The 22,659-nt window shown below is 51.9% G+C and overlaps 7 protein-coding genes across 7 annotated transcripts; 5 read left to right on the plus strand and 2 right to left on the minus strand.

Moving 5' to 3' along the window:
• Positions 1–1,127: 1,127 nt before the first annotated feature.
• N7473_000645 (uncharacterized protein) lies at positions 1,128–2,174 on the plus strand (the record flags this gene model as incomplete). The annotated part of the gene is made up of 2 exons (XM_057146585.1): positions 1,128–1,234; positions 1,295–2,174. The coding sequence occupies 2 exons, from the start codon at positions 1,128–1,130 to the stop codon at positions 2,172–2,174; spliced, it is 987 nt and encodes a 328-aa protein (XP_057014471.1).
• Positions 2,175–6,838: 4,664 nt separating this feature from the next.
• N7473_000646 (putative serine/threonine protein kinase) lies at positions 6,839–10,489 on the plus strand (the record flags this gene model as incomplete). Its single annotated transcript, XM_057146586.1, has 1 exon — positions 6,839–10,489. One exon carries the CDS (start codon positions 6,839–6,841, stop codon positions 10,487–10,489), a length of 3,651 nt encoding a protein of 1,216 aa, XP_057014472.1.
• A 1,522-nt stretch (positions 10,490–12,011) lies between these two features.
• Positions 12,012–13,157, plus strand: N7473_000647 (uncharacterized protein; the record flags this gene model as incomplete). The annotated part of the gene is made up of 3 exons (XM_057146587.1): positions 12,012–12,344; positions 12,427–13,055; positions 13,106–13,157. 3 exons carry the CDS (start codon positions 12,012–12,014, stop codon positions 13,155–13,157), a joined length of 1,014 nt encoding a protein of 337 aa, XP_057014473.1.
• A 1,331-nt stretch (positions 13,158–14,488) lies between these two features.
• On the plus strand, positions 14,489–16,830 carry crzA (putative C2H2 transcription factor Crz1; the record flags this gene model as incomplete). Its single annotated transcript, XM_057146588.1, has 2 exons — positions 14,489–15,767; positions 15,824–16,830. 2 exons carry the CDS (start codon positions 14,489–14,491, stop codon positions 16,828–16,830), a joined length of 2,286 nt encoding a protein of 761 aa, XP_057014474.1.
• Positions 16,831–18,194: 1,364 nt separating this feature from the next.
• N7473_000649 (uncharacterized protein) lies at positions 18,195–18,434 on the minus strand (the record flags this gene model as incomplete). The annotated part of the gene is made up of 1 exon (XM_057146589.1): positions 18,195–18,434. The coding sequence occupies one exon, from the start codon at positions 18,432–18,434 to the stop codon at positions 18,195–18,197; it is 240 nt and encodes a 79-aa protein (XP_057014475.1).
• Positions 18,435–19,208: 774 nt separating this feature from the next.
• On the minus strand, positions 19,209–21,006 carry N7473_000650 (alpha-1,2-mannosyltransferase ALG11; the record flags this gene model as incomplete). The annotated part of the gene is made up of 2 exons (XM_057146590.1): positions 19,209–20,556; positions 20,624–21,006. The coding sequence occupies 2 exons, from the start codon at positions 21,004–21,006 to the stop codon at positions 19,209–19,211; spliced, it is 1,731 nt and encodes a 576-aa protein (XP_057014476.1).
• A 337-nt stretch (positions 21,007–21,343) lies between these two features.
• N7473_000651 (putative mitochondrial export translocase Oxa2) lies at positions 21,344–22,351 on the plus strand (the record flags this gene model as incomplete). Its single annotated transcript, XM_057146591.1, has 1 exon — positions 21,344–22,351. The coding sequence occupies one exon, from the start codon at positions 21,344–21,346 to the stop codon at positions 22,349–22,351; it is 1,008 nt and encodes a 335-aa protein (XP_057014477.1).
• Positions 22,352–22,659: the final 308 nt, after the last annotated feature.

Below are 22,659 nucleotides of genomic sequence, written 5' to 3' on the forward strand. Positions count from 1 at the left end.
GCGAGGATCAAGCTATGTGTGAGATTAAAATAATAATGGCCCCCGAGGCTGTTCGATGGGGGCAGGAATCATTGCGAAGTGGTATAAATCCTTCGTGTGGTTAGTGTGTGTGTTCTTAAGCCTCCAGTTGGTTGTACTATTAATATCTAACAAGGCCGATTGTCGAAGCGCTTTCATCTCCTACGTAGTGGGATCGTTGTATCTAGGAACTCGGTACAATTAGTAGGTACAGAAATGGACAGGCGGATAGGGACGTACCGATGATTGTTCCTGGCGATCTCCCTGGACAAGGCTCCGCGTTACAGATGGAATTAGAACAGAAACAAGCAAATACTCATGTGCATCTGGCCCCTTAGTTGACCTCATTCCGAAGCAGTAGCATAAAATTTGGCAAACATTGGGTACGATTCCTTCAAGCTCATGTCGCTTGCAGACTCTGCTATATTGCCGGATCATCCATCCGGTTCACATGAGGATGTTATATTTCCCGGAGGATGGATTTTCAAATATTTGGACATAACTCAATCAACTTCAGGGCGCAAAAGACATTATTCAACAGAAGCAAGCGAGGAAGCGAACGACCTCTGTCTTTAAAACTACGTCATTTTGATCTCTCTTCTTTGTTACCTTTTATTAGCCCCCACAGTTAGTGGAACTAGCAGCCGCAAGAGCTAAGTGAAAGGAGATCTCTTGCATAGCCGCTCGGGTGTTCGTTGATGCTTGGGCTATCTGCAGCCATTCAACGTTGAGTTCCTCGAGTTGGCGCCGTGTTTCGGCCCCTACTGAGCGGCATGATTTTGGTCCGCCCTGCATATGGGGGGCCTATGGGGCTATACGAACGGTCCAAATTGTGGATCATATAGATTTCTCAAAACAAACAACGAATAGGGGAATGCAAAAGAGGGAAGTGCTGCTTGGGGCTGAAAATTGATGCATAAGGGTTGAGTACTAAGCTTGTGCCAAGTGGCCCCACGCCGGGCACTGGGCGACTTGGCACGGTTATTTGGTCGTCCTCCCCCAACCACGGTCCCCAGATTCAGCTCTTTCATCTTCATTCAACTTTCCTTGTTCAGGCCAGCTCTTCTTGTCCAAGACTGTTAGAAATCCAGACTGTTTTTCTTCCAACGATGATTCTACAGATTTGGTATCTGCTGGCAACCGGCCTCTTTCCCGTGGCCTTTGTAGCCGCCAAGCAAGACTATGGCGTTGGTTTCGAGCTAACCCTCGACTATGGGTAAGGTTCGAGTGCGAATGCCCACTGCAAGACTTGATCACAAAATAACCTTCAAAACAGAGTTGCGAGTATTCATTTTCCGAACGGCTCCTACGCAGAGGTCGCCAAAATCGAGGGAAATCCTACCTACAAACAACGAATGCGGACAGCAGATGTCCAAAAGGACCATGCTTACATTGCCCCTGACACACCGACAGCCATAAGCTGGCAATCATTTCGCGACTACTTACCACCTTGGCTGGGTGGTCACAATCCCACACATGACTCCATCTCGCGGATGCTCAAGTCATTGAAAATAGCAAGCGAGTCGTATCTCGAGGATTCAGTGTCAACAGCCGAAATCACAGTCCCATTTCCTATCTCTAAACCTTTCTTTGATACCCTCCGCTACGCTACCAAATCCATCTCTATCTCTATCCCCGCAAATCCTGCGGCTCCTGCTGGCAAATTAGCAGCAATCCATGTTTATGACATCGGCCCCGGAAATTGTGACTACTTCCCAGACCCACAGGACCCAGCACAGGCGTTCCTGACTGTGGAGTATACACGCTCCGCCTTGACTGCGCTCTTAGTCTATGAGGAGTGTGGAGTCTATGATAACATACGGGTTCTACATGAGACCGATGTTGGGTCACGAGAATCCACACACGACCGCCGGGCCAAGCTCACAACGGCTCTTGGCGTCCTCACCAAAATGCCTGTCAAATGCGATGGTGTGGTTCTCAAGTCACTTAGTAACGTGGTCTTGCTAGGTGAATCATCTCAAGATCAGCTTCTACACGACGTGCTCAAAGATGTTTTGAGCAAGCAAGAGCAGTCTGTTAATGAAACTACAGTTTTCGACCAGCACGAGGCACCCCTTAATCCGGTGTTTGCTGGATCTTTGGCTGCTGCACGGCTAAATATGTTCAGGTCGAATGTCACTCACGATGAAGTTTAGGCAGCACAGGGTCACTATCACCGGGTAAAGTGACTGGGACTGGCACATATTCCGAGATCTCATTGGTTCATTGATATTGACTTTTTTGGCATGTTTGTAATGACTCCTGAAGCCTTAATATTTACGGGTTCAAGACTGCCCTGGATGATATGATACCCATGTGAATGCATACGACTTTATCTCTTGCCTTAAAATTCGAATTATGCATAGGATTGTATACTGAGAGCCCTTTAATATTGCAGCTCTTAAATCGAACAGCACTCAGCCTCGTGATGGCTTGATGCAAGATATTTTATTGCTTACATGATTTAGATAAAGCCATAATCGAGAATTCAGCTATCACAAAGGAAATGTCAGCTCCATCTTGCTGAGGATTTGGGACTCAAGACTACTAGTTTTGAGAGACCCCGCATATGACCGTAGAGACTCAAACATTGCCCATGAAGCATTATTGACCTAGCGGTTCTCTTGCATCGTCATCAACCAGCCTACTTCAGAGTGGAAACAAATAAGGACCTTCTTCGGGATTTTGATTTTAATTACTTTTTTTTGGTATCAGAGACTCATGGAAAAGGGGAAAGTCCGTGGTTGTATATTTGCATATGTTAAGACCATTCATTTCGGCTGAATACATTAGGCAACTCTGCTTGGCTAGGGCGCTGAGAATTGTGCTCAGTGAGCAACCTATAACAGCGCATGAGCACGATGGGCATCAGAACCGGAAATATAAAGCCAAGGAGTATGAGTATCTGAAGAAAAAAAAATAATGTCTCAGGTAGCTGCGAGTTGTCTAGTCTTCACAAAGCTGGGTTGGTTCTATCTATTCATTTTAGTATACCAGGCTCCGGTGGACGAATGTATGCATGCAAAGTTCTATACAGGCGGCACGGGAAGGGCTTTAGTACTGTCCTGCACACTAAGTCATACATAGACATGCGCGAGCCCCCATTAGGATAGAGTTGGGTTGATCCTCGGAGATTTCAAACCTGATACCCTACACATTTTCCCTCCGTCACACATTTTGACTTCCATGGCTGCCAGATACCCCGGCTACTTTTATCATCCAGTAAATGGTTGGGTAGTACCCGATATCGGCGCGGCGCACCTTGAAGGCATCATTGACCATATCAATCAGGCACCCCGGTGATTTGCAATTATTTTGATATGTCAATTTCCGGAGTAACCGGTGTGACAAAGGGGTGTGGGTGGTGTGGTTATCTTGATGCGCGAATATGGGTAGATCCGCCTACTAGGACTGTTTGGGGGCCTGGTGGTGTAACGTGCCCAGTGCCCTTCCCCAGGGGACAGGAAGCAAATTACGCTGTAGAGATTTGCACGCCACAAAGTCTGAAGGGGAGGAGTCTGGAGTGATGGTGCGGATCGCTTGTAGGACTTGATCTGTGCGTGAAAAGCTAAACGGCCGGGCTGATCGGATCTCTTCAGTTTCGTAGCTTAGGAGTGGTTGATGTCGTAGTGGGAATATCGAGGATAGTGATTGACGGGATAGTGAAGAGGAGATAATTTACCTAGCTGTTGCTGCATGTAGTCGCCGCACTTGCCTAGTAGTGCCTTGAAATCCGTATTTACCCCAAGGAGATATTTTCCTTCGTATTTCATCCATTCAGAGCACGAGCATGGATCAAATCCTTGTTAATGACTAAAATACTCCGTACCCAACAGGCATAGTTCTGAGAGGAATCAGAAATAATGAAGGCTAATTAGGGCGGGCCAGACCCTTGTTCATGACGTAAGACCCCCCATCCGGCGTCAACTTTGACGGACGCGCGCACGGACGACGCTCGGGCGTCGACTGTCGAAGGGAATACCATCTGTATTCTGTACAGTGTACAGTACTGTCGCCTGTACCTGCGATGACGGCGAATTCGTATGGGCGATGACCGCGTTTCGGACGAGGGCGATGCACATTCCCGGGGGCTCGAAAGGGGCATCTTGCAGAACGCCTCTCGGAGGTCTTCCCTCTCTTCCCTCGAGCTATGGTCGATTATGCCGACACGGTCCTATACTGGTCTCCCATATGTCCGTGCAGACCGAGGATCACCAAGTCCGAGCGAGGGAGGTCCGGGGTATACGAGTATGGAGTGGTCGAGCGGATTTGAATTGGTTAGTTAGTGCAGTAAAAGTGCTATTGTCGCCCTCCAACTACTTCCAAGGGCACTACTGTAAGCGACAAGTCAACAACCTCTCTACATGTCAGTCCTTGATTTCAACTCGACACTAAACCCGCGACTACTGCATCAGTCCATTTTACCCCCACGAAAGACCGCCAGTTAGTGCCCAGCCGGCCCAGTCGCATCACTTCGAATCCCTGCACCTCCCCTGCACCCCTGGCTCGCCGTCATGTCCGCGCGAAACGTTAGCGTGCGCTCGTCCCAGCCCATCAGAAGGCAAATTATCCTCGTTCGAACTGGATTTTGGCACCAGAGTACAATGGGTAGGTGGGAATTAAGGGAAGGGAGGGGGGGCCTTGCTGAGCGACAAACAAAGAACAGACTTTCGCTTCTCTTCCCCAAGTTCCAACAGCTTGGGATGGACAGAAACTTAGTTTCCATTTTGTCGCCCAGCTGAAAGGGCCCTATCACAGCGCGGCTGCGAGCAATTGGTTGAGGCAAAGCTGCCCGTAGGCTCGTTCGCGGTTGGGGGGCAAATGAGGGTAGAATGGGTGGTCAGAACAGTCGCGCGCCCCATGCCTAAAGCAGAAAGAGGCATCATGACCACTGTAGTAGTAGTAGTAGTCTGGAGAAAAAAAACCTAGGGCTCTGATCATCGTGAGCGCGCTGCTTGTGGCCGAAATGAGCACCTGAGCGGATCATCATCCCATGCGAAACAGGATTGTCGCTGAATTAAGGATTGACTTAGCAGAAGGTGGCAACCACGGTCCTGACGATATCGCCGGGGGGACGACCCGTCCATATCGCTTTGTAGAAACCAGCCACAGGGACGATAAATGATGGCTACATCGTGTCTGGACCTTCTTTGAATGCGCTCTGTACCGTTAGCCTGATTAGGATGCTGGTGGGCCAAAGAGAAGAGCCAGATGGGAAAGAGATCAGGCAAGGCAAGGGTCCCAGCATTGATGACCAGCCGCCCGGAATGCACTGATCCACGGGTGAATAGAGGAGGGGAGCTTCAATATTATTCGCCCCCGGCACGCGAACAAAGCCAAGAAGGAAAGCGACTTGGCCCAGACGAGCCCCAAGTCCTCGACGTAATCCGCCAATGTTGGAACTTGAGGGTCTATCTGAATCGACTGCAGGTAGTGAGCGAAGTGATGCTTGGCGCTGGGCACTGGGCAGAAATCGCCACTGGGAAACGGTGGTCATCGCGCCTCTTTTCTTCTTCGTTGTGCAATCGGAGTGTCGGCCGAAGTAAACGAGCAGTGGAGCGCTACTGTTCGTTTGACTTAGAGCCGGCGCCGAAAAGGCCCAAAAAGCTCAAAGTGGCCAAGTCTCGACAGTCTGGAAAGTCTGACAAGCCCCACTGTTATTTTTGTAATTTTTCCGTATTGGTTACTGGGGATAACTGGGCAGAACGCCTATCTTTTGATCCTGCGAAGTCTTATCGCTGGTAAAGATACAGGATCAGTTTACATACTTACGTATTCGACATCCTATCCAGAGTAACGAATGGGCTGCAATTAGAGATTCAAAATTAACCACCATTAATTATCATAATCCTGGCCATCCTGGTCTCTCCACTGCAGAACAGAATTGTTCCTAGCGGATTAGCAGACGTGCATTAATGTCGAGGTAATATTGCATTGGTATTTCTTTTTCATATTTCCCTTTCCCTTCCCCCTTTCCTAATTTTCCTCTTGGCGTCCGATCATCGCTCTCTTGTGGTAGTCATACTTCCTACTGTGGACACTCCGACACTGGGAAGAGAGAGTCAGTGCAGCTGGGCGGGGGGGCACTGCAACTAAACTAAGCTAAACTCCCGGAACCACCTTTACCTCTGGCTCTCTGCCTCAACCCAACTCCAACCCAACCTCCCTTTCTTCCACCAACCTCCTCCTCCTACGCTTTTTTACAATCTTCTCTCCTTCTGGACGGCCATTCTTCCGTGACTGGTCTTGCCGTTCAGACTGGCACATTCCTTCTGAAATAGTTCGCCTACCTCCGATCTCTCCGATCTCGCTCTATTCCTCTTCCCCTCTCCCTCTCCTACCGAGCGAGTCCGCCGACCATCCCTAACGTCCCACCTTATTATTTATAGCATCATCCCTCGATCGCACTCCTTTGAAACACCGTCCGCCATTCCCCACGTGTGTGGGAACGCGAACACCCGAATCCCTCGTGCTGTAGCAGGTCTACCTCGATCATCTCCGATCCTTTCGACTCGTTCGACGACTCATCCTCCCCTCCCTCAAGCGGCCCGTTGTCCGGTACACACAGGTGCCAGCATCCGTCCTCTGCCTCTCCTTCCACCATACCCACATCGCCTTGCGCCGAAAGTAATGCTGGTCCATTCGTGCGTGCTTTTCAAGCCTCTCGTCAACTGCCCTTGAACGAATCCCATCTTCGAACGATCACTGGATAAAATTGTGAGGACCATGCTCAACTGTAATTTCGGCAAACTTGGCCCGCACTCCTGAACCTTTTCTTTTTGAAAGAAAAGCAAAACCACATATAGAAAAAGGAAGGAAGATGAATTCGACGGATAACCAATCTGCCACGGCTGGTCTGGGTAATGCCGACCAGCCGTCGACTCGGAATGGCGGCGTGGAAGATTCCCAGCAGGACTTCGACCGATCGGACGAGACGTTGCAGTCACAAACACAAGCACAAACACAAATGCCTACACCTGCAGTAGCAAACGACAAAGTCGATACTCGCACGACGACTAAGCATGCACCCATGCCAATCGTTGTCCCTGACCTGTCCGAGGCACAAGCAACCCTGCGTCAAGCGTTCCCCCACGTTTACACCTCCTCGCGTACCCCCTCCACCCGTTCCTCCTCGAGCTCGCTACAGGCGCTGAATGAGAATACCGTGGTCGATGCCCGCACGCAACTGGGTAATATTGGACGGAATTCACGAAGGTCATCCCGGCATTCGGACCAACAGCCGGAATATCCTGTCTATCCAGATCAATCATATGCCTCCCTCCAATCACAAATCCATCCAACTTGGGGGCTGCCACCACATCTACGGTCGCGGAGCACCTACTCGACGCCGACCACCACGGAGTCCTTCCCTCTCTTCCCCCGCGTCTCTCGTACCGCGGGCAACACCCCCGTGTCCAGCCCCGGACTCTTCTCAATGAGAAGTCCCCGTTCGACGCCACTGGGCTCCGAGGACGAAGGCTTGATCAGCAGCCCTTATCTCCATCCCTCACACTTGCAGCCGCCCAAGGAAACCCACACCGCCGAAGTGGATCGTGACTCCAAGACGGGCAACAAGCTCATCAACCAGTACGAGATTCTCGAGGAGCTTGGACGGGGTGAACATGGCAAGGTTAAACTGGGTCAGCATGTGACAACGAAGCAAAAGGTGGCCATCAAGATCGTCCAGCGATACTCTAAACGCCGTCGTCTCGGCAAATTGGGCAACGCGGAAGACAAGGTGAAGAAGGAGGTGGCTATTTTAAAGAAGGCACGGCATCCTAATGTCGTGAGTTTGTTGGAAGTCATTGATGACCCAAACCGGCAAAAGGTTTACATCGTGTTAGAGTATGTTGAGAACGGCGAAATCGTTTGGCGGAAGAAGGGACTCCGAGAAATCATTCATGTCGACAAGCTCCGACTGGACCGTGAGAAGAACGGAGTTCCCGACACCCCGGCCTTCTTGGAAGAAAGCAAGCAGTTCATCCTAACGGCGCAACACCTTCGTCGACAACGCGAAAAGGCGCGAGAGCGTATTGAAGCGCAGGCCGCCGATGCCCAGAAGGGCCCCATTCCCGGATGGAGTTTGGAACACGGTGCAGAGTCATCAGACGAGGAAGAAGGAGACGGACTCGGGCTCACGATGCGGCGGACGTCTACCCGATCCAACCGATCCACTGCGGTTGTGGATGAGAGTTCGCCCAGTCAGTCCTCCACTCAGGACGCCTTGGCTGCAGTTGAAGGCAGTATGTACGGTGCCTACATGGATTATTCCTTTGAGCGGCGCTTCAGCACGGCATCCAGTAGCTTTGGGTACGCTCCGTCTGAACCCGAGTGGTCTGCAGATACAGACGACTTGTCATACGTCCCTTGTTTGACCATTGCCGAAGCTCGCAATGCGTTCCGCGACTCTGTCCTTGGTCTGGAGTATCTCCACTACCAGGGTATCATTCATCGTGACATCAAGCCGGCCAACCTACTGGTCACTAGCAGCCATCGTGTCAAGATCTCCGACTTTGGCGTCTCTTACCTAGGACGGCCGATGCGTGATGAGGAAGAAGAGCAGGTTGCCGAGACTGATGCTGCCGAGTTGGATGATGCTCGAGAGTTGTCCAAGACTGTAGGTACACCTGCCTTCTACGCTCCGGAGCTCTGCTATACTGGCGACGAATTCGTGGACGACATTGGAGCGGTTCCTAAGATCACCGGCGCTATTGACGTCTGGTCCTTGGGTGTAACATTGTACGGCATGATTTTCGGTCGTCTCCCTTTCCTCTCCGACGACGAATACAGCATGTTCCAAACCATTGTGAAGAAGGAGGTCTTTGTCCCCCGAAAGCGCCTCATGCCTGTCTTGGACGACACTGTCTCCGTTTCTAGTCAACGCAACTACCGTGAAGTCGATGAGCTTGTGTACGAGGATATCGATGATGAACTGTATGACTTGCTCCGACGCCTTTTGACCAAGGACCCAATCAAGCGAATCACGCTGAAGGAGATCAAACATCACCCCTGGACCTTGTATGGTCTGCCCAACCCCCAGGCCTGGGTGGAAGAGACCGACCCCGGCTACCAGAGCAAGGGCAAGAGGATTGAGGTCTCCAACGAGGAAGTCACCAGTGCCGTCAGTAAGGTTCCTTTCATCCAGCGTGTGCGATCCAACGTGGCGAAGTGGTTCTCTGGCCGGTCCAAGGACAAGGAAGGTCGCAAGCGCAGCTCCAACAATTCATCCGACACCTTGTCGTCAATCTCAACCACTAGTACGTTCGGAAAGACGTCGCGTGATAGCCGTCGTTCAAGTCTCCGTGGCGACGAGGAAATCTTCCGGACATCCAAGTTCGCCATTCACGGAGAGCACCCTCTCGCCCAGAGCGTCACTGCTAGCCCGGTGGAGGAGGGAGCACCGTGGAGTTCTTATTTCGACCCCACACCTCTTCCCGAGATCAAGCCGAATGCCCCTGCCCCTGCCCCAACCATGCCAACCCGACCGGGTCCTCCTCGTCGTGCCAAATCATCCATGTCTACTGCCGAATCGACCAAGACTGTCAAGCAGTCCGCCGCCGAGCCTCATAAATCCCGCCCACGAACAGGGACACCTTCTATTATCGAAGCCCTGGGTACGACTAACTTCGGGAATCTCTTCACTGGTGCCAGTCGGCGTGTCTTCACTACTAGCCGCAGCAGACGCGGTTCGCCATCAGGCGATTCAGCATCTCTGGCATCCTTGAATGCGGAACGACATTCAGGGCCAAGTCTCGCTTTGAGTAATGCCTCCGCAATCGGCCAGGTACGGACAACGGGTCTGTGGCACTCCCAAGTTCCTTCGCCTATTGAAGGCGAAGAACCTGTCACAGCACACCGACGAAATCGCTCCCAGCAGCTCATTGGCAAGTCCTCCGCAGAGTCTTTCCACCTCACCATGGACGCTCTTCTCCGCCGCCGGCGGAGCGACATCGATACCGGTGCGGATGAGACTCACGCATTGGCCAATCGCGTCGACTACGCTATGTACTCGACCGAATCGCTCGCGCTCCCTACAGCAGTCCCTGCCCCTGCTCAGGCTCCCGAACCAGTGTGCCCCAACGACGCTCCAAACAGAGGCCTCACCAACTCGACACCGTCTGCAGCCACCATCTCCTCTTCCTCGGCTGATGACTTCACCAGCGGCATGTCCCAGAGCGCGTCCCACCCGAGCATTCCGTCTGTCATATCTGGTGCCTCATCTCTCTCCGGCGATGGGTTGTACCTAGGATCCAGAGATAAAGATGCGGATGACTCCAGCCAAGTCCCATCAATTCTGCGCACGGGCGAGACTGTCAAAGCTCGCCGGCTAGGCTCACCCCGACCAGAGGAAGATGAATCGAGGTACTACTGCGACGATGAGGACGAGACCGAGTCTGAAGACGAAGGACTCGTGATCGGCAGGAAGAACCCAGCGCCTAAGCCTGTGGCAAAGCCTACTGTTGGCTCATAATGGCAGCACTCCTCACCTCCTTGTGCTAATCTCCACCATTCCTCTCTACCTTTCGATTCCCTCCCCCTCCTCTCCACTTCGGCACTTCCTGTATACTGCGAGGTCGTTGTATATCACCCCCTTGTTTTCCCCTTGCCCAATTTGTTCACCGCCATGTCACTTCACGAACTTTTGACATTCTAGAGTTTGTCGACATACATTCTACATGTCTTGTACATATACTTTGCGCTGGCAGCGGCTATTCACCCTGTCTTTCCTCCCCTGCTACAAGCAGCAACCGGTCCTCGCATTGACTAGGTGCTAGCTTCCCTTTTCTTCTAATGTGCCTGTAGGGCCGTTCTCTCACGGGGAAGCCCTAAGCAGGTTTTTCGTGTGTTTTTGTCCTCTTCCCTTCTTCCCCGTTTTACCTGTATGTAATGTTGTCTGGGTGGTGCTCTGCCAAAATGTTCCCATAGTTATTGGATTTCTGTGCGAGGATGTGAATGTCTGCATGATACAAGATTGCTGGGTTGGGTTAGGTTGGGTTGGGTTGGGACTGGTTGGTGAGGGCTTTGTTCGCCTGATGCAATGATACCTGATGAAATGAAATAATGGGAAAGATACCCTTTTCCCCGTTCTTTGAATATCGTGGCTGCTTGTGCTTTTCTTTTCGTAGTGCGGAGTATTTCGCTTGTCTATTATTTGCTTAACTCTGAAAATTGAAGCTATACTCCGGTGGGGTACGGCTTTATATCGGGGTTGCCCCTGGTGAATGCCTCAGTTCTCTTAATTCCCTGGTCGATTGCCTTGATTCTTCTTCCACCAATGATGATGGCTAGGGGAGTTTAGCGTGAATCTAAGGCGAGATCGTCAGCGGGTCAGGACACATCGATCCGTCTCTGGTTAAGCAGGCATTTGTAGACACCAATAGCACAGTTTCTTCTTTGTCTGGTGTATACAGTATCACTAGATTTAATACACGATTGAGAATGTCTTGGCTCAATATTCTATAAAAACACCTTGTTTATCCCCACATCAATACATTCAAGACAGGCGCCACACCCCCTGCCACAGCCGTCAAATAAAGTAATACTCCGATCAGATTAAGACTCGCTGACGACTCCACCGTACACCACCCATCAATCAGACTCGCCGAGTCGCCACTCTTCAGCAAAAGTCAGGCATTCCCCACTCATTTATCCCGTCACAGCCGGATGTTTCATCGCGCGAACTAACCCCAAGCAGGCCAATTTCTTCGGACAAATCCCCCGATCACGTAGTCTTTCTACCCCAAACTGCGCAATTTCGCGGCGGGCAGAGGGCAAAGAGGGGGAATTCTCCCGTCTGGTCCACGCGTCCGGATTGAGGGTTGTCCGAGATGAGGATGTAGAAAAGGAGGGAGGGAAGTCGTTATGGCTGGAATTCTTTCTCTTTCTTTGGGCACTGGTGAGGTTATTCTGATATTAGCTATAAGCTACTATACGTCGCAGGTAGTTTCTTATTATCTACCAAGCCAAGCCAAGTCCATCGCATCGGCAACGCCATGTTACTTCCCACTCTCTTGCTCGCAGCAGCGCAGCTGCTGAGTCCTGCGTCGGCGGCACTATCGATCCACGGGGCGGATATCTCGTCTCTGATCGTGGAGGAAAATGCGGGAATCTCGTATAAGAATACCGCAGGGACGACGCAGAAGTTGGAGGTGATACTGGCGGGTGCGGGGATCAATTCTGTGCGCCAGCGTGTGTGGGTGAATCCTAGTGACGGGTCGTACGATCTGGACTACAATATCAAGTTGGCGAAGAGGGTGCAGGCGCAGGGGATGACGACGTATTTGGACCTGCATCTGAGTGATACTTGGGCGGATCCGAGTCATCAGGTATGTTATTGTGATGGAAGGCAGTTGGTTCTGGGATTGATGGGAATAGACGGACTGCTAAATATTATACTTCTCTGAATAGGCGACACCTTCTGGCTGGTCTACGACTGATATCGACACGCTTGCATGGCAACTGTACAACTACACCAAGGAAGTCTGCGATACCTTTGCCGACAACGGCCTGACCGTCGACATTGTCTCGATCGGCAACGAAATCCGCAGCGGCCTACTCTGGCCCCTCGGCGAGACCAGCAGCTACTACAACATCGGCCGACTCCTACACTCCGGCGCCTGGGGCGTGAAGGATTCCAGTCTCTCGACAACCCCCAAGATCATGATCCACCTCGACAACGGCTGGTCTTGGTCCGAGCAAGAATACTTCTACAACACCGTCCTGAACAGCGAATCGACCTTTGTCTCGTCAGACTTTGACTATATCGGCGTTTCCTATTATCCCTTCTACAGCTCTAGCGCGACACTCTCGGCATTGAAGACTAGTTTGACAAACCTGCACTCGACGTACGGCAAGGACGTGTTGGTCGTCGAGACTAATTGGCCGTATTCGTGTCCCAGTCCGGCATATGCGTTCCCGTCGGATCTTTCGTCTATTCCGTTCTCTGTTGCTGGCCAGCAGACATTTTTGAAGGATTTGGCGGCTGTGGTTGCGGGTGTTTCGGGGGGTTGGGGATTTATTACTGGGAGCCGGCATGGGTGGATAATGCTGGGTTGGGGAGTAGTTGTGCGGATAATTTGTTGTTTAGTTATACGAATGATCAGGAGCGGGCGAGTATGACGACGCTGGGGACAGTGTAGATGGAGAACAGGGTATTTGGTTATACTGAGCAGTCGGGATGTGAGATATCACAGTGAGGGTCCAAAGTCGACGGGCTCAGAGTCTCGTCCGGTCACCTGACCAATTCGAATCAAGTACATCGCTTCTGTTGTTGTGATGTGTTCGGGTTTATTGAAACTCCTGGATTCTGGAATGTAGTATTTGAGTTCAGAGGCAGCAGCATTCTGAAGATTAAAATAAGTTTAATTATCGAATATTTTTGGAGTGTGAGGCTTAGTTGCTTAGTGAGCTATCAGGCGTCAACATCGTCAGAACCCACTGTAGCTAGAGTACTCCGTATGTGCAGCAGTATTATACGTCACGTAAGGCAGAGTGCTCTGAGAAATCTGCCTTGCCCTAATGCCAGCGAATCACTCACCCCAAAACCCCCGTTGATGGTCCGAGCCCTGGAATTGGAAACTGCAGAGACCAACTGGAAGGACGGACCGTGGATGAAACTCAGCTGCGTGGCTGTGCAAACATAAGCTAAAGTCTCCCGCTGCGTTAGCCGGATGGTGATGCTCCACCATGAAAAACAAGGGAACGATTGGGTAGCTCTCAACTCTTCTTGTTGTCAGGATATTGACTTTCTGCAGGGAGAGTCGACCCTGACATGCCAAAAGTCGGGGAACATCGCAACAATCACCATAGAATAAGGATGGCGAGGTTGAAAACTGCCATCAATGAGTCCAAGAAAAGGAGGGGCTCTTGTGCCTATCTGTTATCGTAGTGGACACGATGTGGGGGGAAAGAAGTCCATACCGACACTAGTCCCAAAGTCCTGGAGTAAGTGGCCCAGTATGGGTTCATTTCTGCACTGCTCCATACGGTGTGAGACACGATCCCCAGGGGCCAAATCTTGACTTTGGACCTTGCCTTGCCTTGTCCCTGGTTACGGAAGTGTCGTACTCGGGTGGGCCATCGAACACGTCGGGAAGAAACTGGGCCTCCGTACTGGAAAGTAAAAAAAAACTGTCGCATTTCCCCCTCAGACCGCCTTGCGCACGTGCGGTCGCCATTTATCGGGTCCCTCCATCATCACCACCACCTTCACCTTCAACTTCGACTTTAGATGATGCTACTGTCTCGCTGACCCTGGCGAGAGCTTCTTTGCGCGTGCCGGTCCCTCTACTGCGAATGCCATTATCTCACCACTATCTCTGCTGTCTTCGCTAGTAGCTTCCAGCCGCTCTCCAATCTCCTTGATCCCTCCGATTTGGCGCTCGCGGCCGCCCTGTGTCGCGCTTTCGCCTGTCCCACCTTATAATCCTCCAGAGGTATATCGCCGGTATCGCAAACTCCCCCCGCCACCATGGCCTCCCACGATCACACCCAGGGCACAGGCTCCGTCTCTGCAGATATCAAGCATCGCAGCGTGAGCCCATCACCCCACGCCCAACAGCAATATCACGACCCAACCGTGGGTCTAGCCCTGGACCCCTCCATGTCAGCCGCATACGGGACAAATCCGCAATTTGACACCTCCAATGCCGATCCCAGCATCAGCGGCACCGAATCTTACGGCTACCCAGCAAATTACCACTTTTCTGGAGCTGCACAAGCTCAAGGCCTCGTGCCTCCATCCACTCAGCCTTTCCCGCCAATGCTGAATACGACCAACATCGGGATGTCACAATCATTCAACCCAAACATGGCAAATCAACTGGACCCAGGGGTTTCGAGCCTGCAAACAGGGCAGCTCACTGAGAATTTCTCCAATCTGCTCAATTCAAATACGGGGGATCTGGATTTCTCAGCATACCAAAGCCATAGCCCTAACAGTGCTAGCGCATCCGAGTATGATTCGTCGCTGCTGTTAGATCCGCAAATGCATCAGCGCCAACAGGCCATGCACCAAGCGGTCAACCCAGCTGATCTTGTCAGCCCTATCTCCAATCCCTCTGCATCTTCACACCATTCTTCGCAAGACCCGCAGCAGTCATCTCCCGGACCAATGTCACCTCCCGGAGGGACTCCTGGAGCATTCTATACTCCTCGGCATTCGCGACATACCTCGCTGGATCCAGCTGCGGCCGCCTATCTTAGTGCGCAGGTGAACCCGGACTGGCAGTCCATGATGAACAACAACAGTGCCTTCCAGACCCATCGCCGAGCACCGTCAGAGGTCTCGGAGGTCTCATCGGCCAACCATTCACCCTATTTGTCTCAGCATGAATATGAGGGTATCGAAAACAATGCTTCACCTTCCCTTGTGCCGCAGAATGATCCCGCGCTGTATGAAAATGCCCTCGGCATTGAGCAGTTTACGCTGTCGGACCAACACCAGCAGGGCTTTAGCCCCGCCCATAGCCCATATATCTCGCCACGACTGATGCCCCAGCAGACTAATGACATGGTCCCGAGTATACAGTATACCTCGACTAGCAATCAGTTTCCCCCGGCCCCAACAGAAATGTATGGAATGCCAGGTGATGATATGATGGGATCAATTCCCGCAGGCGACATTGGTCAGGCATCCCAAATGGCGCCTCCATCAATCAACGTAGAATTTGCGCCGCCATCCAGAAGCCCAAGCTTCGGGCCACCCAAACCAGTTGCTAATTTTGACTCGTTGAGCCCGCCCGCGATGAGTGAGTTTTCCAACCCGTCTCGTGTTTCGTCGCATCAATTCTCATATTTATACCAGGATCTCGCGTGCGCAGCAAGTCAGATCCCTACGCACACCCTGCTTCTCGTCAAAGATCCCCCGCGACCTCAACAACCAGTCTCGAAGCCATCGCTGCTACCTCCCCGCGATCGCTATCGCCCCACTCGCGCAGTAACCCCGGCTCTCGTGATGCGTCTCCATCAAGGTCTAACAGGCGTCTTTCCACGTCATCCATTGAGAGTCGCAACTACATTCTAGACTTGGCTGATCCAGGACGCCCCGGTGCTGCTCCCGGTGACTCGAAGCGCGTTCAAAAGCATCCGGCCACTTTCCAATGCAACCTGTGCCCTAAGCGGTTCACCCGAGCATACAATCTGCGCTCACATCTCCGCACGCACACCGATGAACGACCATTCGTGTGCACAGTCTGTGGCAAAGCCTTCGCACGTCAACACGACCGCAAGCGCCACGAGGGCCTCCACTCCGGTGAGAAGAAGTTCGTCTGCCGTGGTGACCTTTCACGGGGCAGCCACTGGGGCTGCGGTCGTCGTTTCGCGCGTGCGGATGCCCTCGGTCGCCATTTCAGGTCCGAAGCTGGCCGCGTCTGCATCAAGCCACTACTCGATGAAGAGTCTCAGGAGCGTGACCGCGTCCTGGCTGAACAACAACAGCATCAGCAGCAACCTGCCGGTCACCTTCAACCCGTTCCCCAGCCACTTGTTATGCCCGGGGTCCCCGGCATGGACGGCCAGTCTTCTGGTAACTTTGTCCTACCTGCGGCCCTCCTTGCGCAATACCCCGCCTTGCAAACGCTGCAATGGGACCAACTCGCCGCGGCAGGCGATGACCCCAGTGACATCGGTGGCCGGAGTAGCTTCGACGCCAGCTCTGGGGGCGAATTCGGTTTCGACGACGACGAGTCTGGCATCAGTAGTGTGTCAGGCATAAGTGGTGGATATGGAAATAATCAAGGCACCATGTATGGCGGCCAGATGCTCGGAATGAATCCAGGGGATCCTGGATACGTGGATCAAAAATGGAGTTGATGATGACGCGATGCCGCTTCACTCGTTTATACCCCTCGCGTGTTTTCTTGTGATATTGGAATCGGAAAAGCAATGGTTCTGCTTTTTCCTGCTTTTGGCATTCCTCTTTCCTTCTTCCTTCTTTATTCCTTGGCTTATCCCTTATAGAGAAGGGTTACTGGCGTTTTGCTACACGGTGGGAGACTTGATGATTTGGTTTGATTTGTGATTTTCTTGGCCATGGCCAGAAATGGGGTTTTGATTGTTTTTAAAGTTCTAACGTCCCTACGTTCAACATCTACACTTATATACTGGCATTCGTTTGGTTGTCATGGCATATACTTGCCTTTTTTCATGACGGTGATTTTTCAGCGTTGGTATCGCTGGACCTCTTTCTTTTCTCTTCTGGCCTGGCCATCTGCTTGCGTCTCTAACATTATCATCATGACGCATTTGATGATTTTTGAACCACTCATACCCGTCTGCTTTTGTTGGTTTGGTTTTTGTTCTTCCCTTGATTTGGAAGGTTGGAGATACGTCTCGTCTTGGAGTATTATACACCATTTTGAAATCAAATCATACATCAACAAGTAATGTTCTTTTGATTGTAGAGCTCGCTCGATCTGAGAGTTTATTCTGGACTGGTTGAAAAAAAGTGATTGAAATTGGTCCATGTATGAGGGTTACGGGATATCATGTGACCATGCATGAGAATGATCGTGTTTGAGCAAAGAATTTAAGAAAGGTACTGTACCCGTTTCTTTAGTCGAGCCGACTATTTTAAGAGCCTTAAAATGTCTATTCGCTAATCTAGCTCATAGGAGGAGGCTCGAGGTAGAATATCTTCAGCACACTCCGAGCAAAAACCTACGCCTACACCAGACTTAGTCTCTTATACTACGGACACTTTAAAGTCTCCTGGTAGGCGACAGTATATGGAAAGGAGACCTGTCGCCTACCAGGAGACTTTAAAGTGTCTCATAAGTGGCACTCTAGCTACAAAGACCGCTCCAACGAGAAGCGCAAAAGTCATTCGACCAATTCCTCTCTCAGGTTAGTTGCTATGTGAAGCAATCAGAGACTCGATATGACTTCGCTCTGACAAAGAGCTTGTGGCATTCCGAAGACGGGACGAGAATGGGAACTTAGACCTAGCGAAGCCGGTCTTATGGAACCCAAATTCACCCCAAACTGGGCACGAAGACCGGGTCACAGTGGCGCTGCCAGTGTACCGCCTCGGTACGCTTGCAGCAAAAGACAATGAGTGGAAACTTCCAGTGGCATTCGATATTGGCTTTATGTCCCATTTTCCGCCCGCTCTCCGCCTCCAAACTCGATGGTCATGTTCCCTGGTGATTGTTGGCCGTCTGTCTCGCCCGCTGGGGTCAGGGTCCCCAGAGCAGGAGCAGGCGCTTCTGGTTTTCCGAACCAAATTCGTCGGCGAGGTATTGCTCTTCCTCGGCCTCACGAATCACAGCGCTCAGATCACCATCCAGATCATCTTTGTCAACCTCGTCATAGTCGGTGTCGTCAGTGTCCGCATCGTCCGAACCGTTGGGCTGGAACAAGGGCAGTGAGGAGAGGTACGGGATTGCTGATGATGCTGGTTTGCTTGTAGCCGCCATTTTAATTAAGATAGCACTGGTTGTCGATGTCGATGATTGAGGTGAATTGGTGATGCTCCGTAACTGTAAGTGGTTATTGTGGTTCGACCTGGCCGATAGAATAGTCATGACAACTTACTGAAGTAGTGTGAGTAAATAGATTATGACTTGGGAGTTAGTCTATGAATCACTGTGTTATACAGAGTTGTTTTGGGTTGGGTTGTGGTGGATACCTGGTCAGCGAATTCTGTTGGTTGTTGGGAGTTTGAGGAGAAGAGATATTGTGCAAGTTGTTCGATAGGAAGCTATAAAGAATATTTTATGAGAGAAACTTATCTAGCTAGCGCCTGTCCAATATGCTTCAACTTTCCCTTTTGTGAAAGATCTTTTTAGATGTCTTGTGAACCGTCTTTCCTAAAAAGTAAGGTTTCTTGATAGTATATCGTTTAAAGTCGTGACTAGTAAGATAATTTTGAAAATATACTAGGGATTCTAACTGATAGAATCCTACCATATGTCGAAGATTAAAGGCTTAGTAAATATGATTTATCGAGGTACACAATATGGACGTGTTATTCGTCATATCCGGCGATGAAAAGCACAAGCTGTCGTAAGATTAGCCTCAGCCTACACTAAACCAGTCAAGGGGTGTATCGTCGCTTTGGCAATTCTTTAAGGATGTACGTATTCATTAGTAGAGACAAACACCTAATACAAAACAATACACTTCAGGTCATAAACGCAGGATATGAGTATTCGTCTATATCAAAACGGAAGAATAATATCTACCTGGCTCTATCGCAAAGCCTCAACCAGCTTCTGCACCTGTCCCAGCCACTTCCGCGAGAACTCTTCCTCCGTGAACCTCTGTGCCGACCGTCTCGCCCGCAGACGCATAGCAACCTTCTCCGACTCCGGCAACGCAAGCGCCGCCTCAAAAGCAGCTGCGAATTGCTCCTCGGTCTCGGCGCGGAAACCCGTCGCTCCGTCACCGAGGTCCACGACAATGTCCTCGCGGGGACCGCCGGAGTCGTGCGTCACGCAGATCAGTCCCGCGGCCTGGTATTCGACGACGCAGATGCCAAAGTGCTCGTTCCACATGGCGTTTACGCCGACGGAGGCTGTGCCAAGGTGCGAGAGGACGGCAGGCCAGCTTGCGTCACAGAGGAAAGTGGTATGATCGCGGATGCGCAGCTCGTGCGCTAGTAGGCGGAGGTTGTAGATGTGAGTTTCGTCTGGGCTAGCGTGGCGGACAGATCCGATGAGGACGAGTCGGGGTTGGGGTTGGTCAGCATATGCCGGGTTGCGGGCACGCTCTTGTAGGAACCGCGCGAAGGAGCGGAGGACGAGAGGGTGGTTCTTCTCTGGGCGGAACTGTGCGATGTAGAGCAGGGTAGCGTGGCGGCTCTGCTCACTCTCGGCATCCACGGCGATGCTGGATTCTAGCTCTGATACGGCCGTGGGAGGGAATACAACGGCTGGCGAGGACGGAGTGCCCTTACCAGTAGTAGTGTCGGCATCGTTGCTTGCTCTGTCCTTGCCAGTACCCCAAAGTTTGCGAATGTGGGCTGCGGTCCAAGAGGAATTGCACATGACTACGTCGACGTGGCGGCCGACCCAGCCGTACAGTTGAGCGAATAGCTGCCAGTAGCGCCGCTTGACGGTACCCTTCAGTCCCTTGCCTGCGCCTGCATTCAAACCTTGAATCCCGCTCTGATCGTCGAGAGATGCGAGCATATCCGTGGAAATCGTCGGGTAGTGCACGTACGCGCCTGTCGGCACACTAGGGAAGAGCCACTTGCACAGTGCCAAAGTAAAGGCATAGCCCATGGTATCGATGAATACGTCAGGCACTAGCAGTGTAAAGGCATCGTAGGCGACGACCAGCGATCCCAACGACTGTCCAAGCAGTGTCATGCGTGGGTAAGAGCTGGCGACAACGTATTTGCGGGTGGTCAGGTACAGAAGCACCACTGTTGGAGCATGCAATTGAATGTTGAACCGGTTCTCGACGCGCTCCAACATGGTCGCCTTGTTGACTTCGTGATCGCCGGTGTAGATGGCGCAAATTGCCTTGGGCCAGCGCTTCTGTGTTGCACGTACTGCTTCCCAAAGTACTCGTTCTCCACCACCGCCAGCATTACTATAAAATCGCCAAGTCAGTGATAGGTTCAACGAAACAATAAAGTAAATAAAGAAACCAGCCCTACCAAAACGGGTGGAAAAACCCGATAATTCCATCCCAGTCATCGGGCCTCTTTGCTCCATCACTGGCGCCGATATCATCGCTGCTAGAAGCCTTCACTCCAGCAGGGCCGGCGGTATTATCCACCTTCTCCCAATCCTCATCCTCGGCCGAGCTCCGGGCCAGAGAGTGTGTTGAGTTCTTTGCGCGCAGTGTTTTTAATAATTCTTCCTCGTCGGATCGCGCCCGCGCGATCACATATTCACGTCGAGATCGAGTTCGTCGGCGGATCAGCCACCCCGCGCCGCGCAGGATCAGCCCGAGTACATGGCCTATAAGCTGAGGGAGCAGGACGGCGGTCGTGGCAGCGATCAAGAGCGCGAGAATGGCGGTGGTCAGGATGGCCATGGTTGCGTCTGATTTTCACCAGGGACCACGCATAGTACCCGGGATTTGAATGTGGTATCCAGGGGAAGTTCAAAGGGATGGTGGAAGAAGAAAAGAGGAGGAGAGGATAACCATCAACACCACCTGGCCGTGTGCCCGCTGCAGATCAGTTGACGTGGAACGTAACTTACAATACGCGTCACATGATACCGACCGAGTGGACCTGATTTTCCCCGAGTTTGGATGTTTCTCCGCTCGGAGCTTCTTCAGTGATCTTTTGACCCGATCTGCGATCTGCGAGTTGGAGAAACAGGAATTGTCACTCTGCTGATTATCCCCTCGTGCCTCCCTGTCGATCATGAACGCGCTTCGTTCCAGGGCATTGCACGCTCCCCGCAGGGCCCTGCCACGCTCGCAAGTCCGACACTTTCACCCGACTAAACCAGCTCCGTGGATAAACGAAGCTCTCGATGCCTCCGCCGGGCTGATCCATGGCGTCCACAATATCACCGGCCTGCCATGGGTAGCCTCGATCCCGCTCACAGCCCTGATAGTGCGAACACTCGTCGGATTGCCCTTACAAATGTACACCAAAGCCAACGCACGGCGCGAACGAGATATTATGCCCCTCAAGCATGCCTGGGCAAACTGGGCCGAATCGAAGAGGAGGCAGCTGGGAGGAGGACCGCGCTCCAAGGGGCCCAATATGGAAACCACCCGAGAATATAACGAGAAGATCAAACTTCTACATCAGCGGTGGGATATCTCCGTCAAGTCCCGTTTCGCACCCATCTTGCAATTGCCGGTCTGGATCTTGCTCATGGAGAGTATCCGTGGCATGTCCGGAAACAAGAACGGCCTGGTACCATGGCTACTCTCATTGATTGAGGGGAATCAGGAAGCTACCGATGCGGCCGTCAACTCCCTTCATTTAACAATGGAGCCCACCTTTGCGAACGAGGGTGCGCTATGGTTCCCCGATCTACTTGCGGGTGACTCGACCGGTATCTTGCCGGCACTACTCACGGCCTCCATTCTTCTCAATGTTCAAGCGGGTTGGAAACGTACGCCACGCGCTGATCTAGCTGATATGCCCCGGATGGAGATGTACCGGGCCGTAACCTTCAATGGCCTGCGCGTTTTCATCCAGGTCCTGGCGCTGAACGTGGGATTGTCCGGATGGTTTTATGAGATGCCAGCCGCGCTCATGATCTACTGGATCAGTAGCTCTAGTATTGCCACGCTGCAGACATACATCTTGGAAAAGAAGATGTTCATGAAGCCGCCAATGCCGATATCCGCCAGACGCTATGTTGGTTACAATAACCCTGAAGCTCCGGATGCATTCCATATGAAACTACGCTGAATGAAGCCGAGATGTTGTCATCAAGCAAGCAACGGTGGGCCGGGGTAATACCCTATCCCAATTTATGCGGCGACCAGGCCTGGAACACGGATTTCCCAAATCGAAATCATGAGTCTTCTACTCCCGAAAACTTAATATGGTCAGCTGCGCCAAATTTTCAGCGGCAAAGCAGATTTCCAGTCAGCCGAATAGGACCAAGCGACTTCCATTCGTGCTTCCAGTCAAGCATTCCAACTCCTTGCAGCCTCGCCAGTCTACGGACGCATGGAATAGCCACGCAACGAATTGCGAGGGACCGGGAATGGGCC

This window comes from Penicillium subrubescens (genome assembly GCF_028828155.1).
Source record: "Penicillium subrubescens strain IBT 31985 chromosome Unknown utg000001l_segment0_segment0, whole genome shotgun sequence".
Taxonomy (NCBI): domain Eukaryota; kingdom Fungi; phylum Ascomycota; class Eurotiomycetes; order Eurotiales; family Aspergillaceae; genus Penicillium; species Penicillium subrubescens.